The 15,992-nt window shown below is 33.8% G+C and overlaps 3 protein-coding genes across 5 annotated transcripts; all 3 read right to left on the bottom strand.

Moving 5' to 3' along the window:
* Window positions 1-752: 752 nt before the first annotated feature.
* LOC108321502 (disease resistance protein RUN1) lies at window positions 753-5,523 on the bottom strand. Of its 3 annotated transcripts, XM_052868645.1 has the most exons (7): window positions 5,488-5,523; window positions 4,884-5,164; window positions 4,515-4,651; window positions 3,037-4,135; window positions 2,643-2,918; window positions 1,777-2,550; window positions 754-1,511 (listed from the first exon to the last, which is right to left on the bottom strand). In XM_052868645.1, exons 2-7 carry the CDS (start codon window positions 5,112-5,114, stop codon window positions 1,017-1,019), a joined length of 3,012 nt encoding a protein of 1,003 aa, XP_052724605.1. In that variant the 5' UTR covers window positions 5,115-5,164; window positions 5,488-5,523; the 3' UTR covers window positions 754-1,016. The 3 variants fall into 3 exon arrangements, with proteins under 3 accessions (XP_017408762.1, XP_052724605.1, XP_052724606.1); XM_017553273.2 differs by lacking the exon at window positions 5,488-5,523 and having other exon boundaries at window positions 753-1,511; window positions 4,884-5,426; XM_052868646.1 differs by lacking the exon at window positions 5,488-5,523 and having other exon boundaries at window positions 3,037-3,547; window positions 4,884-5,422.
* Window positions 5,524-7,209: 1,686 nt separating this feature from the next.
* Window positions 7,210-12,068, bottom strand: LOC108321499 (disease resistance protein RPV1). The gene is made up of 5 exons (XM_017553271.2): window positions 11,329-12,068; window positions 9,626-10,748; window positions 9,251-9,511; window positions 8,363-9,139; window positions 7,210-7,831 (listed from the first exon to the last, which is right to left on the bottom strand). Exons 1-5 carry the CDS (start codon window positions 11,814-11,816, stop codon window positions 7,400-7,402), a joined length of 3,081 nt encoding a protein of 1,026 aa, XP_017408760.1. The 5' UTR covers window positions 11,817-12,068; the 3' UTR covers window positions 7,210-7,399.
* Window positions 12,069-13,389: 1,321 nt separating this feature from the next.
* On the bottom strand, window positions 13,390-15,072 carry LOC108321503 (uncharacterized). The gene has a single exon (XM_017553274.2). It carries the CDS (start codon window positions 14,748-14,750, stop codon window positions 13,632-13,634), a length of 1,119 nt encoding a protein of 372 aa, XP_017408763.1. The 5' UTR covers window positions 14,751-15,072; the 3' UTR covers window positions 13,390-13,631.
* Between the last annotated feature and the right edge of the window lie 920 nt (window positions 15,073-15,992).

The following is a 15,992-nucleotide window of genomic DNA, read 5'->3' as shown; positions in this document are numbered from 1 at the left end:
TTTTTCACTAAATTTTTCAGATCACATATCCTCCCCGTTTGTTTGACATTTTACCATCTCTTTCGTCAACCTTTTCTTCATTACACCACTTGAAAAAGTTACAGTACATTCATTTGAAGATCCACCCTGTTATTCACCAAATAAGGCACCAAAATCGGTTGAAAGTCATCAATGTATCAACAAATAAATTCAATACACATCAAGTGAGAAGGGTATTCATAAAACCTTGTAATGACGACATCTCTAAAATTGTCTCTCAGCATTTTGTGCAGTTCTGGCCACTTTAATTACAACAATATCACCACATTTGCAATGAGTGATTATCCCACCTCCCCTCCAACCACCATCATGTGAGGAATGCAAAATTCCTTTCAACCACATATTGGAACAAGAAGAACAACCTCAGGAATAAGTCATTCCTATCTCGCCACAACCACTTTGCTCAATTCAGGGAACAAGTTGCACGAACCTTCACCAATCTTAACCCTTTTCTTTTATCCAATAACTTCATTTTTTAACATTAATGTTACCAAGTCAATTCACTTCACATTGTCATGCAATAAATAAGTGCACAGGTCATTCACATTTGGCCACGTAGGCAATTGCACCATTATGTTTTTAACGTCGTAACCCCAAATGACCAACTTGAACCATTATTGACAAAATATGGGTCATCAGAGAACTTTTAAAAAATGTATAACGACTTTGAACACAACGTTCCAAACTAAAGACCAAATGATGTATTAAGTTTTTAAATTATTATTCATTTTAATAAATTTAGATTAGAAATTATAGTAATTTGGTAAAAAGATAACCGATCATAGAAGGTACAAAGAAAGAAAAGCATAATACACTTAACGAAAGGGAAGACACTCCCAATGAGAGAGGATGAGTGCAATCTTCTTGACTACAAGCCACTCATTCCCTACCCTCTCTTCAATTATATCTCAATCTGGCCAAATCTTCTGTTAGCTTTGATCTTCTTACCCTTAACCTTTCACTCCTACGCAATCCTATCATATATGGATCCTGAGCATCGGTTCCGCACCTCCAACCGATTCTTTGTCATCTATCTGGCCGACGTGACCTCCTATACTAGATAGACAGCTTGTTAAATTGCTTTCTTCTGTCAATTGATCATTACACACTAGATAGACAGCTGTCTTCTGGACTTCAAATCCTTTCTCAAAAATAATAAAAATCTCCAACTTGTCTCCACATCCCATATGTGATATCACGCCGTGCCAATCAACATCATTCAAAGAAGTTAGTGTTTCTCGATTGAATAACTGGATTGTGCACTTTGTGTAATTAACCATTAAGACACAAATAAGATATTGAGTTGGGTCTCCCAAGCGTGATAAATGCTCAACGCACAAAATCATTCCATCCATGTGAAAATTGTCAGGCACGGTGAAATTGACTGAGTGTCCCTCATTCTTATAAGCCAACCAATGAGGATAATTGTCACTAGGGACAAAAACTTTACCAGTCTGTCTGGCTGCCAATTCCTGTAGCATGAGAAAAATAGCTTAGTCATTTTGAAATGGTTCTGTTCATATGGACTTCTTCCATCATTTTACCATTTCAAAGTACAAAACACACAATTTAAGAAAATAACAAGATACTGAATAAATTACAACACAGAAGGGGAAGGTACTAAAAGAATGTTAGGATTGAAGTTACTTTGTATTTAATGGAATGTTTCATGTTCTTAAAATTAACAGCTAAAATGAATAGTAAAAGTAAGTAGATAAAGTAAAAAAGAGATGGAACCTCATCATAAATGCTTTTGCGGAGAGCATTGAAGACTTCTTCTTGATAACCTCCAAATTGAATCGAATATGGACTGAATGGATGGTTGGAAAGTTGTGTAGATGTAGTCCAAGTTACACGACGAACTTGTTGAACTTCTTCCAAAATTGCTGTTACTTGTTGAAGTATTAGATACTCCGTGACACATTGCACTAAAACAGTACGCAGATTTAAAATGGTTCTAAGGATTGGAGCTAGATCTACCAAATCATTATGCTCCACATTCATGGAAGCTAGAGATGGTGAAATGCCACGAAACGGACGCATACGATACAGGGTATTAAAAGTATGGGACATCCAAGACAAAATGATAGAATGAAGAACAGTACGTGATAATCCCTTTCCTTCGTCTACCTGTATATATCCAATGCTTTTTGAGCTTACAACTGAGATGGGAACTTGTTTCACAGCAGTATTGTGAGAAATTAGAGTTTTCAAGGATTTCATGTGCATTATATCTTCTTTAAAGATATCAATCTTCAGACAGCCAGATAGGATAAGAGTTTTCAAGGATTTCAACTTATATGTCTCACTTGGGAGATTGCTTAGGTTTGTACAGCCTTTCAAATTTATTAGTAGAAGATTGTGTAAATCTCCAATCGATTGGTGTACCTTGCCCAAACTCACACAATGCTTGAGAATGAGCTTTTCAAGACTGGGTAATTTTGAAAAGTCAGGGGTTTCTGTCAAGTACTTTGAATGACTAAGATTGAGGATTTTGAGCCACGGTAAAACCTGCAAAAATATAGTAATTTTACAAAATAACGGAAACCGTGATAAGTGACAATTGTTATTAATATGAAAAGAAAATGGGATGTAATATATACCGTGGGTTCTTTCCACAGTAGTCTGAGATTACTGTGCTGGAAATCCATCACAATTGCACCTTCCAAGTAAAAGTTGTTAGGTATGTGCTCTAAAGAAAATCCTTGCCAGGAGATACATCTCAGTTGCTTAGAAAGATAGCCGTAATCTCCAGTTAGCCGTACATGATCAAGTTGCAAGAATCTCAACGTCTTCATTTCCTTAAAAGCATCAGCTTTGAAGGAATCACTGTTCGTTAACTTAGTGTTCAGAGACAATCCCACAATCGCTTCTGTCCCCTGTAATGATACGAGAAAATAAATAAATTTGGAAATCAATATTGTTAGCTCACTGGAAAATGAAACATAAAGCAAAACACGTTCAAGTTTCAAAATGTTCTATAAAAAATGTACTCACAGTATTCTTTGTCAATACATCAAGTACATCCTTGGGAAGCCACAATCTACTGCGCTTCCCAAGTTGCATTGTTGAAGTTTGGCGCACAATCTCTCGTCCCATGTCCCGAAGCAAATGATGCATTGCAAGTTTATTCTTATTTTCAATTTTTACAAGTCCACGTTCTATAAGAACTTTTATTCCAATATCAGCATGTAGTCCACAGCCATTTAGTATCTCCGTGACATAGTCTCTCTCTTTCCCAATAAAGAAACAACATACATCAAGAAATATATCCTTTTCCATTTCATTACATAAGCCGTCAAAGCTTATTCTTAGGATGTTCTGAATTTGAGTATTGGGAATTATTTCTAGTTTTGACAATACACTTCTCCATTCATTCTCTGACCTCTTACTCAAATAAGAACCAAGGACTTCAAGAGCGAGTGGTAGTCCACCACAATAAGCAACGGTTGATCTTGCAAGTTTAATGAAGTCTTCTCTTGGTTTTGCTTCTCTAAAAGCATGCCAACTAAAAAGCTCAACCGAGTCATTTTCGTTCAGTTCATCCATCTCATAAACATAATCAACTTTATGTTGATAAAGCAGGTCTAAATGTCTAGTGGTAATGATTATTACACTTCCCGCAAGAAACCATATACCGTTCCCACAGAGGTGTTTTAATTGGTCTATATCATTCACATCATCGAGGACAATGAACAACTTTTTTCCAGAAAGACGGTTCTCGATAGTTGTTTTTTCCATCTCACCACTCTCTATTTTCACATATTTAAGGACATCTGAAAGAAGTTGCTCTTGTAATTGAACAAGGCCGCTTCTGCCATCTGTTTGACAAACTTTTCTAATATCTTGAATGAAACTTTTATCACCAAATGTAAAAGGAATTTTATTGTAGATGGCTTTCGCTAAGGTAGTTTTACCAGATCCTCCCATTCCCCATATCCCTATCTTACAGACTTTGTTGGGCTGATTTTCAAACAATTCAATCACATTTTTCACGTGGGTTTCTAATTCAACAGGAAATTTAGTTACAGGCAAGGCGCGGTCTAGTTTAGCGAGAACAGACTTAACAATTTCCTCCACTAGTTCAGCATCATCCCTTCCAGTTCAATAAATACAAAAAGACGCAAATGTCAAATAAAATGAGCCCACAATCGTAGAGGTTTGTTCAGTTAAATATGCACTTTCAAGAGAAGAAAAAAAAATCTAAGTCTTTAAAATTGAAATTTTAATTGTAGAAACCTATATTGCATCTATTTGAACAAGTTTTCTGCTTTGGACATTTAGAAAAAGAAAAAACAAATAGGTAAATTTTTTCATAACAAAATTAAAATTCTAAAGAAAATTATGAGAGAAGTTTTACAAATTAATTTATATATAAATTAACTTTTGATTATAAAAAATATTAATATTTTTAAAAATAGATTTATAGAATTTTTTTTTTCGCGAAAAAGTTTTCAAACTATAGATTGATTTACCTGTGTTTGCTCTCATCCCAAGTAGGCAAATTTCTAACCCGGTTGAGTGCGCGGCTCAGCGAAAAATTTTGCATCGTTTTTGCCTTTGGTCTCATCCTCTTGTCATAAATCTCCCCACTGTCTGCCGTGATACGAATCTAAAACAAAAATGAAATTTTGGTAAATATAATTTTATAACTAACTTAATAAAAATATATTAATATTAAAAAATAAAATAATTTTTAAATATAATTTTATAATAAATATAATAGAAATATATTAATGTTAAAAAAATAAAATTATTTTTTTCAAACGTAATTTTATAATTAATGTAATAAAAATTTATTAATAAAAAAAATAATTTTTTTAAGACCTACAGCAATATTTTACCTTCGCCTGGGCCTCGGCCCTCCTCTGTGCTCTCCTCGCATTTCTAAAATTCTCTTCCGAAACACGGACAAGGAAGGATTGGTCAGTATCGTAAAACACAGGAATAATCATTAGACCGTATGTTTCGTGACATTCAATGATTCTCAGAAGGTCTTCAACACACCGAGAAGATTCAATGTATGCTTTGGTGAAAACAACTATTCCAATCTGAAACCTTGTAATTGATGGCATAAATTTCTCTGACAGCACTCCCACGGCAACCAGAGAAGGTTCTACTCCAGCTTGTAAAAGGCCAGACATCAGATGAGAAACGAAATTTTCATGGAGGTCGTCTTCCAAACAATGGATGAACACCTCGCCTGAGACTAATTTTAAGAAAAACGAAAGAGAAAACAAGGATGCCATGGATCTGAAGTCAACTGTTAAAGGAGAAAGCAATAATACAAAATGAAGAGATGATAATCTTTATAGCCGATCAATGACTTTTTCTTAGAAGTAAACTCATATATTGATAAAATTCAATTTCCTAACAAAAAAATCACTTAAAAATTGAACAAAATTTAGTAACTTTTTTCATAGAAAGAAAGTCAACTAATCCGCTTACCTTACTTAATAATGAGTACCGACCCACCTTTGCCTTACCTACTGCTAATACTTGCTGGTAATATATGCACAAATGTCAAATAAATGAAAGAATGTTCAGATAATATGCACCTTCAAGAAAAACGAAAAAATAAATAATAAATGTAATTCATTAAAATTGAATTTTTAATTGCAGAAACCGATTTTGCATCTATTTGAACAAGTTTTCTCCTTTGTACATGTAAGAAAGAAAGAAAAAAAAATGAGATGCATTTTCTCATAACAAATTAAAATTTGGATAGTATTATTTTCACCCTCAACAATTTTTTACACACAATTTATATCACTATTTTCCCTCTCAATTTTTTTTCTTTTATTTTATGAATATAAAAGATAATTTTTTTTAATGACCAAAATACTTTTAAAAGTGAGTGATCACTACCCAAGTGATGTAAAAAAAAAGTCATTTTCCTTAAAGTTTTAAAGAAATTATGACAGAAGTATTACAAATTAATTTATATATAAATTTGTTTTAGTTTATGAAAAAAAAAATATTTGTTATGTTTTTATTAAAGATGATTGTGTGGAAACACTTGTTTAATTTTCTACGCTAAAAATGTTTAATTGTGTGGAAACACTTGTTTAATTTTCTACACTTGTTATGTTTTAATTAATTTTATACGCTCTCCTCCCAAGTAGGCAAAGTTCCAGCTTTGGTGAGTGCGACATTCCACCTCTGAAACCATGTTTTCTGATATTCTCCTTACCAAATTATGAGAAAATAAACGTAATGTCAAAATAATCCGGAAAGGACGTCGGAAAAGTTATTCCGAGTCAATTTTAGTGTGGAAGAGTCCGGAAATTAGTTTCCGGTAGATGAATATGTAAAATCGGAAAGTTTATTTCTGAAATGATTTACAGAGCAACAGGAAAATAAATTCCGTTTGTCATTATTACCGGAAAAATAATTCTGAAAGAAGGGTTGAGTTGGTTTCCAGAAAGGTAAGTCCGGGAGAATATGATTTATAGTAGAGAGTATGATGGATGACATGTTGAATACTTGATGATGTGGAAAAGTGTGAGAGTGAAGTTGGTTTTAAAAGAAAAGTAATTAGCTGATTAATCATATATAAGTGTATTTGTTACAAAACAGATAATTATAAGTTATACAGTAATTATGAATTTGTTGAGAAAACAAAATTGTATTGTCCTTGAGATTTTTTTAATGCTAAAGCCAGTTCTCAAACCAAATTTTAATGGATTTCATTATTTTAATATATTTTTCAATTTTAATATTCTATTTTCTAGATTTTTACATTAAAGTTGTTCAAATTTAAACTGAACCAAATTCACAGTGAAGAGTTGAATTGTCTAAAACTTGAATTGTTTTTCAGAAAAAAAAAAAAAACTACTCTCAATTGACCAGTTTAATTAAACGGTGAGTCTTGATAAATAAATCTTACTCTCATTTTAATCCTATGGTTCATGACTGTTAAACCGGATACTCCAGTTTTCTCAAAATTGAGCGGATCTTGCCCAACCAAAATATGTATCAATTGATAATAAAAACACTTGGGAACCGTCTTTTAAAAGCTAACTTTTATCTGCGATTCTCACAAGATTCTTATGAACTTATATGAGAGTCTTAGACATGTCTATAACCAACCCACATTGGCATCAGGACTGCAGACTGTAGTATATGTTAAGGAAATTGCAACAATGGAATTTGTGTTCCACATTATGAGAATCTAGTTGGGGTTTATAAGCTACATTTCGTTACTCTCCAAGGTTCTTATTAGTTCAAACAGGAAATACTACAACAAATTAATTATACTCAGCATCCATCTATGTTCATACACTTTAATAACATCTTTATATTTGGGGCTATAGTGATTCCCGCAGCCGCAAGAGGTCACCTATCAAAATTTCAGGTATTAATCAATATTCTTTGGATCAAGAGAAGGATCCACTTCCTTGCCAATTAATCCATCACACATTAGATAGACAGCTGTCTTCTTGACTAGGAATTTATCTCCAAAAATAACAAAAATCTCCACCTTGTCTCCAGGTCCCAAATTTGATATTATGCCCTGCCAATCTACATCACTAAAGGATCGTACTGTCATTCTCCTGTATATCTGGATGGTGCACTTAGTGTAATTAACCATTAAGATACTAATAAGATATTCAGTTGTTGCCATGTGTCTGGGGTTATATAAATTTACAGCACACAAAGTCATCCCCTTTATGCGACGACCCTCAGGTATAGTGAAAGTTACTGAATGTCCCTCGCCCATATGAGCTAACCAATAAGGTACTTTGTCGCCAGGGAGAAAAACATCGCAAGATGCACTGTTTTCTGATCCCTGTATCATAGGAAAAATAGCTTAGTCACTTTTACAATGGTTCTATTTCATATGGACTTCTTCAATCATTTTTTCATTCCGGAGTACAAGCAGTCAATTTTAAGAAAATTGCAATCAGTTAAAGTAAAACATAGTTCTGGTAATTAGTTCAAAATAAATTTGGTTTAATAGTTTTGCTGTGTATGAGCAGCCAATCATTAGGAAGCATTTCCATTAACATTTGGAGATCTTTCAACATATATAAAATTTCTTTTATGATCTATGGGAATATAACCTGTATGAAATAAGCATTGCAGGAAGCAAGTGGAAATCAAATTCCTAGTACTTAATATGAGGATGGTCACTCAGCTTGCTGAATACTAGAAAAATGTAATTTTAAATGAAGCCAGGTGGTTATAGAAGGGATGGTGCTAAAAAATGGTGAGGATCGAAATTAACTTTGAATATTTTTCAAAAGAGATATTTCATGTTCTTAAAATTAAAAGCAAAAATGAATAGTAAAAGTTAGTAGATAAAGGAAAGGAGAAGAACCTCAAATATGCTCTTGCTGAGAATATCGAAGACTTCTTCTTGGAAACTTCCGAATTCAATCAAATGAGGGGTTAAACGATGCTTTGAAGTTTCTGGTGATGGTCTTATTTCAAATTCAGTCAAGTTTAGACCTCGTATCTCATCCAAAATTGCTATTACTTGTTGGTATCTTTGAAACTCCACGTCACATTGCACCAAAACATTAAGAATATTTAAATCGCTGCTAAGGATTGGTGCTAGATCACCCAAATCATTATTCTCCGTACTCATGGAAACTATAGATGAAGATATGCCCCGAAACGGACGAATACCAGACAGGAAATTAATTTTAGGTGATATCCAAGAGGAAATGATAGATTGGAAAACCTTAAATGATAATCCATTATTTCCTCCCAGAAGTATATGTCCAACGCTTTTTGAGTTTACTATTGAAAAGGGAACTTGTTTCACAGCAGTATTTTCAGAAATTAGAGTTGTCAATGATCCCATACACAATATATCTTTTTCATATATGTGAATCTTCAAACAACCAGACAGGATGAGAGTTTTCAAAGATTTCAACTTATATGCCTCAGTTGGAAGATTGCGTAGCCTTCTACAGCCTTTCAAATTTATTAGCACAAGATTGTGGAGATCCCCAATGGATTGGTGTACCTTGCGCAATCTTGGACAATTTTTGACAATGAGCTTTTCAAGATTTCGTAGTTCTGAAAAGTCGGGAGTTTCAATTAAGAACATGGAATGACTGAGATTGAGGATTTTCAGCCACCGCAGCACCTACAAAAATATAGTACTTTTACAAAACAATAAAAAAAACGTGATAAATGGCAATTGTTTCAATTTTAACTACCCTAATATTGTGAAAAGAAAATGGAAAGTAATGTATACCTGGGGTTCATTCCACATTAGTCTAAGATTACTGTGTTGGAAATCAATCACAATTGCCTCTTTCAGATAAAAGTTGTTAGGTATGTAGTTTAAAGGAAATCCTCGCCAGTAGATCCATCTCAATTGCTTAGAAAGATACCCGTAATCTCCATTCACTTGTACATGATCAAGTTGCAAGAATCTCAACCTCTTCATTTTCTCAAAAGCACAAGCTTTGACGAAATCACTGTTCAGAGACAATCCCTCGATAGCTTCTGTCCCCTGTGATGATAAATGACAAGAATTAGGAAATCACTATTGTGTTGCTCACTAGAAAATGAAACATAAAGGAAAACACATTCAAGTTTCAAAATGTTTTATGAAGATTATACTTACAGTATTCTTTGTCAATACATCATGTACATCCTTGTGAAGCCACAATCTTCTGCGCTTCCCAGGTTGAATTGTTGAAGTTTGACGCACAATCTCTCGTCCCATATCCCGGAGCAAAGGATGCATTCCAAGTTCATTGTTCTTTTCAATTTTTATAAGACCACGTTCTATGAGAACTTTTATTCCAATATCAGCATGTAGTCCACAACCATTTAGTATCTCTGTAACATAGTCTCTGTCTTTACCAATAAAAAAACAACATACATCAAGAAATATATCCTTTTCCATTTCACTACATAAGCCCTCAAAGCTTATTCTTAGTATGTTCTGCACTTGAGTATTGGGAATTAGTTCTAGTTTTGACAATACACTTCTCCATTCATTCACTGACCTCTTACTTAAATAAGAACCAAGGACTTCAAGAGCGAGTGGTAGTCCACCACAATAAGAAACTGCAGATCTTGCAAGTTTAACGAAGTCTTCTCTTAGTTTTGCTTCTCCAAAAGCATGCCAATTAAAAAGCTCAACGGAGACATTTTCGTCCATTGTGTCCATCTCGTAAACATAATCAACATTAAGTTGATAAAGCAGGTCTAAATTTCTAGTTGTAATGATTATTACACTTCCTTGACCAAACCGTTGACCAAACCGTTGACCAAGCCGTTTATTATTTCCAAGTAGGTCTTTTAGTTGATCTATCTCTTTCACATCGTCAAGCACAATGAACAACTTTTTTCCAAAAAGTCTGTCCTCGAACGTAATTTTTTTTATCTCACCACTCTCTATTTTAACATTTGTTTTAAGGGCATCTGAGGAAAGTTTTTCTTGTAAATGAACAAGGCCTCTGCCATCCGTTTCACATACTTCTCTAATACCTTGAATGAAACTTTTATCATCAAATGCACACGGAATTTGATTGTAGATGGCTTTGGCTACGGTAGTTTTACCCGATCCTCCCATTCCCCATATCCCTATCATACAAACTTTGGTGGGTTGATTTTCAAACAATCCCATCACATTTTTCACGTGGGGTTCTAACCCAACAGGAAATTTAGTTATACCCAATGGGCAGTCTAGTTTGGCGAGAACAGACTTAACAATTTCCTCCACTAGTTCAGCATCACTCCTTCCAGTTCAATAAACACAAAAGACGCAAATGTCAAGTAAATGGGCGCAAAACAGCATAGGAAGAATGTTCAGATAAATATGCACTATCGAGAAAAACGAAAAAAATAAATAATAAATCTAATTCATTAACATTGAATTTTTAATTGCAGAAACCGATTTTGCATATATTTGAACAAGTAATCTCCTTTGTACATTTAGAGAAAAAGAAAAAAAAATGAGATGCATTTTCTCATTACAAATTAAGATTTGCATAGTATTATTCTCATAACAACTATTTTCCCTTTCAACTTTTTTTTCTTTTATTTTACGAATATAAAAGACAATTTTTTTAATGATCAAAATACTTTTAAAAGTGAGTGATAGTTAAACAACACAAGTGATATATAAAAAAAATTCCTTAAAATTTTAAAAAAATTATGAGAGAAGTTTTACAAATCAATTTATATATAAATTACTTTTAGTTTATGAAAAAAAATATATTTTATATTTTTATTAAAGATAATTGTGTGGAAACACTTGTTTAATTTTCTACGCTGAAAATGTTTTAATAAAATTTTCGAAAGTATGGATTGGTTTACCTGTGTTGGCTTTCCTCCCAAGTAGGCAAAGTTCCAGCTTTGGTGAGTGCAACATTCCACCTCTGGAACCATGTTTTCCGATATTCTCCTGACCAAATTATGTGTTCAACTTTCATGACTTCTCTTGCAGTTGCTTTCAACGTATTTTCAAAATCGGATCGGTCCATTTCGTAAAACACGGGCATAACCATTAGGCCGTGAGTTTCGTGACATTCAATGATTCTCACAAGTTCATCAACACACCGAAAAGATTCAAAGTATGTCTTGGTGAGAACAACTATTCCAATCTGAAACCCTTCGATTGATGCTACAAATTGTTCCTGCTGCATTTCCACGGCAAGGAGGAAAGGTTTTACTCCAGCCTGCAAAAGGGCAGAACTGAGATGAGAAACGAAATTCCGACGGATGTCGTATCCCAGACAATGGATGAACACGTCGCCATCGATTCTGAACTTTGAGAAAGACGAAGAAGAAGATGCAGATGCCATCAAAGAAACTGATGTCAACGATTAGAAGAGAAAGCAATAATCCAGAATATACTGACAGATGATAATTTTTTAGTGTTATCCACCTTTGCCTTGCACACTTCTCTTGTATATAATAAGAACCCCACTTTTGAAAAAAAAAAAGATTAAACTACTTAATACCAGAACTTAAACTATTTTCAATTTTGTAATCTACCCAAAAATTAAACAAAAATAACCACAGAGTGTCTAAATTACATTGCAAATTAAACTATAAGAATTGAATGATTGAAAATTGCATTACAAATTGTCCACATAAGGTAAGATGTCCGTCAGCCAAGCTCGCTTTTGTATTGATTTCGATAAATACTACAATAATTGCAGAAAAAATACAACTGATAATTATTGTTTTATTAAATATTTAAATAATTGATTTATGAAATAAAATGTCCTGAAATTAACACATTTCACTTTCACTTGGAGCGTAATACGGAATGATAAATTATTTTTTCTTTGGATCACTAAGAAATTGGGGGTGGACTGGTAACTTTTAGGTAAATGACACGTTTCGTACCCAAACGTATAAGTTTGTAATAAATAATTTTAAGAAAATCTTATTTACTTTATAAACGTATAAAAGAAATAATTTATCTGTAAACGTTAAAACTTAATGTTAGATTGATTATGAGAAAATAAATGTAATGTCAAATTAATTATTAATAGTGGATGTTAATTTGATTTAACTAGATTTCGTTTCATAAATAATTAAATACTCAAATCAATTATATTTTTATTTTCTAAAACATTAATTCTATTTATTTTAATTAGGATTCCCGATGAAACATTCATTCCTCTCAACCTTATATATATATATATATATATATATATATATATATATATATATATATATATATATATATATATATATATATATAAAGAAAAAAAATTATAAGAGGACTCTAATGTACCCATGAGGAGCTAGAACATACAAACACAGGCCCTGACAATTAGAATTTTATAAAGGGTATTGCTTCCTGCACCCTATCATATTTTTTAATTCCTTTCTTGCCCTTTAGTTTAATTTGAAGCTTGCGTGGGAAGGAGACATAAGTGTGGAGCAGGTTCGTTGTGGTCGACCAGTTCCATTAATGACTCAGTGAGTGAGCTCCACTCTTAGTTGGGTTGACGTTGTTGAGGTGCTGTCAGGACTGGTCAGGATTGGTGTTGGTGATTTGAAGGGGATGGCAACAGGTGAAGGTAATATTGAGGGATGGAGTGTGTGTAGTGGTGTGTGGGATGGATTGGTGATTCTGAGTTTACCAAAAATTGGAATCCGGAAAAGTTGTATTGTCCTTGAGATCTTTTTAATGGTAAAGCCAGTTCTCAGCAAATTTCAATGTTACGATAAACTTATTTTAAGTAAAAAAAGTTTACAGACAGTAATTGAAAAATCAGTGAGATTCTAGCTGGCTTTTTAATGTGAAAATTAATCCAAAATTTCTAAACTAAAAATCAGCCATGTTGTAAAGGCCAAAGCCGCCATGGAATGGTTGGTATTATGTATGTATATTCCAATCCAAACCCTAATGAAAAATGAGGCAGTGAGAATCAATATTATATCTGTCAGGTTACTCTTTAAAACATATTATACGCAAATCAATTGCCTACATTATTTCTTGATTTTGTGCCGCACAATATTGTACTACATAGGAAAAATCTTCATTAAAAATCTAATAGACAGAAATAAGCATAGTATCACATAATTTCCAATAACGGCATAACCCAAAAGTGGATATGGATCTCAGCTCCAAAATTACTTTTTAGAAAGCAACTCACATTTCAGAAAGGGAATCCTCTCTTACTGCACTTCTTTGATGCCTCTCCTAATCTCTTGACCTCTTTTGTCCTTTTATAGAAATCCATCAATTCATTGGCAACATCCTCGCCATGGCATTTGACAAACATGTCCAAAAATCTCTTCTCTGGCATCCTAAGCAAACTTACTATCGTTGGTCCTATGATTTGCCACTTTGAATCCATATCTTGAATCTTCAATGCTAGTAGAACTCTTGGCTTCAAAACAGTATCCACGTTAGCATACAATAAATACGGCTGCTTTAGAACCATCTTAGCATCAAGCTTCATGGTGCCCAAAATGAAAGTCATGTTCCTCTGAACCTTGTCTGTCGACAATGTCAAAACATTAGGAGACCTCCCCATAAGACCAAATATCTCCTCTTCAGAAAACCCAAACTTTGCGAGATTCGCCACCTTCTCCCGGATAGTTTCTATGCGAGAGATTCCAATTAAAGTCACCATATATTTATACATCTTTGAATCCGTAGCAAGCCCAGTCTTGCTTAAATATTCCAGCTTCTCAGCATCAAAGGAAGTCCTTGAAATAACCGTGGGCCGCAAAAGCAGCATCTGAACTAAGTCCCCCTTCTTAACACCCAACTTCTCATAGAGCTCAACTGTAGCCTTAACATTATAGCGACCCTCCGATAGCAACAATGAAGGGTTCCTCACAATGGCCTTTTGAAGCACATCCCTCGACTCAAACAATGATGTAAGATGTTCAATCCTCTCTACTAGAAAAGAGTTAATCCGACACTGGAAAAACCGTGGTCTACAATTGACAATCTTCACAAGTTGAGAAGCACGCAAGCCCAAATCATTAAGCAGGCACAGTTTAGATTGAACCAGCGTGGGATCAGCATTGCGCAAAGAGGGGCAGCGCGAGAAAATTCTCTCCAAATCATCATCACTGCAACCCCATTTGCTCAAAAGTTCAGTAGCATCACTCCATTTGTTTTTATCATCTTCAACTTCAATCTTGGTTTGGGTGAGGCAAATGGTCGAACAGGTGGTGGAACTGAACACTCGCAGAGCTTTTATAACCTCTGATTGTGGTAAAGGCAGAGAAATTTTTGACACAGTTGCGAGAAAACGAAGCATCAGAGTGAGACCGTTAATGCTAGGCTGAAAATTTTGAGGACGAGGAACAAGGAAAGGGCTGAAATTTTGGGTTTACTTTGAAAAAATCGATTTTTTTTTCTTTTTTAAATCTTCAGAAGAGGAGGGTAAAGAGTGAACTAGATTTCAGTGACTTGGAGAGTAACAGTTACACAGCAAAGTGTGATTGATTGAAGAAGTTGGACTCATGAATGCTGTCACAGTGCGAAGGGACATGCAAGTGGAAAGGAACACTCTTATTTCATTCTTATGGACTTACGGTGTGACCTGTGTAGAAGGGAAGTTTCTTTGTACAAAAACAATAACAACCGAATCTTTTTAACACGTTCTCTTGTTTTAAAAGTAAAATATATTAAAAATTGAGAAAATTTAGGAAAATTTTTGTTTTGATTAATGTTTATCCGACGAATTTAAACCTTTCAATAAAATTCAAAAGGAAAAAAAATCTACGACAAATGTGTTTAACTTTACGAATAAAGGAGTGTGGTATGACATTCATCTATTCTATTTTTAATTGTCTAATATTCGTTTTACGAACATTTTTTTCTATATACCTCTAATTAAGTTCATCCTTTCTCTCAACTTGTGTACACGACAAACCTCTCATAGCTCTTACGAGTAGGAAGTCTTGAAATTTTTATTGTAGTATTTAGTTTTCCTGTCATAATAGAAACACTCATTTTAATTTATTTGTTAGTGTCATGTTGTAAATCAAAATGTTGACTTAAGTCACTTACAATGTATTGACTTATAAAACCATTTTGTGTTATGTTTTTATACAGTGTATGTACATAATACAATTTTCATCTTATTCTAGTTGTTCTCTCTCTCTTTCTCTGCCCCTTCTTTATGGTATCAAGAGCACAATAAAGATCTATATGAGAACCTGCGTGATCAAGAACAGGGGTCAAGGAAAAGAAACCTAGTGAGGAAAGTTTGCTTTAGTTGTTGAAAGTTCTGTTTTGGAGGAACAAGGAGTAGAAGACATTTCCAAGTCTTGATCAAGAACTGAACATGACAGGGTTTGAATGAATGATATAAGGATCACTCCTAGTGTTTTATGGCAAGATGTTTGACGATTGACACATCAAGATACAAGTCATATTTGGTTTTCAGGATGTTGCAGAAGTTGTAAATGAAGGTCTAACTGAATTAAGCTCAAAGGCCACTGATGAAGACAAAAGAAATCAAAAAATGCAACAGAAACTTGATAATGAGACACGG

The sequence above is a fragment of the Vigna angularis genome, chromosome 9, assembly GCF_016808095.1.
Source record: "Vigna angularis cultivar LongXiaoDou No.4 chromosome 9, ASM1680809v1, whole genome shotgun sequence".
Lineage (NCBI taxonomy): Eukaryota > Viridiplantae > Streptophyta > Magnoliopsida > Fabales > Fabaceae > Vigna > Vigna angularis.
This window is presented reverse-complemented; position numbering and strand designations above follow the sequence as displayed.

Bases quoted from the DNA above. Each gene is read 5' to 3' on its own strand.
- LOC108321502 (XM_017553273.2), bottom strand. From the start codon at position 5,288: ATGGCATCCTTGTTTTCTCTTTCGTTTTTCTTAAAATTAGTCTCAGGC. The intron at 4,136-4,514 runs GTAAATCAATCT...TTGAACTGGAAG, and splicing joins TGGGATGAGAGCAAACACAG to GGATGATGCTGAACTAGTGG. The intron at 1,512-1,776 runs GTTCCATCTCTT...CTCATGCTACAG, and splicing joins GCAAAAGCATTTATGATGAG to GAATTGGCAGCCAGACAGAC.
- LOC108321499 (XM_017553271.2), bottom strand. From the start codon at position 11,816: ATGGCATCTGCATCTTCTTCTTCGTCTTTCTCAAAGTTCAGAATCGAT. The intron at 10,749-11,328 runs GTAAACCAATCC...TTGAACTGGAAG, and splicing joins TGGGAGGAAAGCCAACACAG to GAGTGATGCTGAACTAGTGG. The intron at 9,140-9,250 runs GTATACATTACT...ATATTTTTGTAG, and splicing joins TAATGTGGAATGAACCCCAG to GTGCTGCGGTGGCTGAAAAT.
- LOC108321503 (XM_017553274.2), bottom strand. From the start codon at position 14,750: ATGCTTCGTTTTCTCGCAACTGTGTCAAAAATTTCTCTGCCTTTACCA.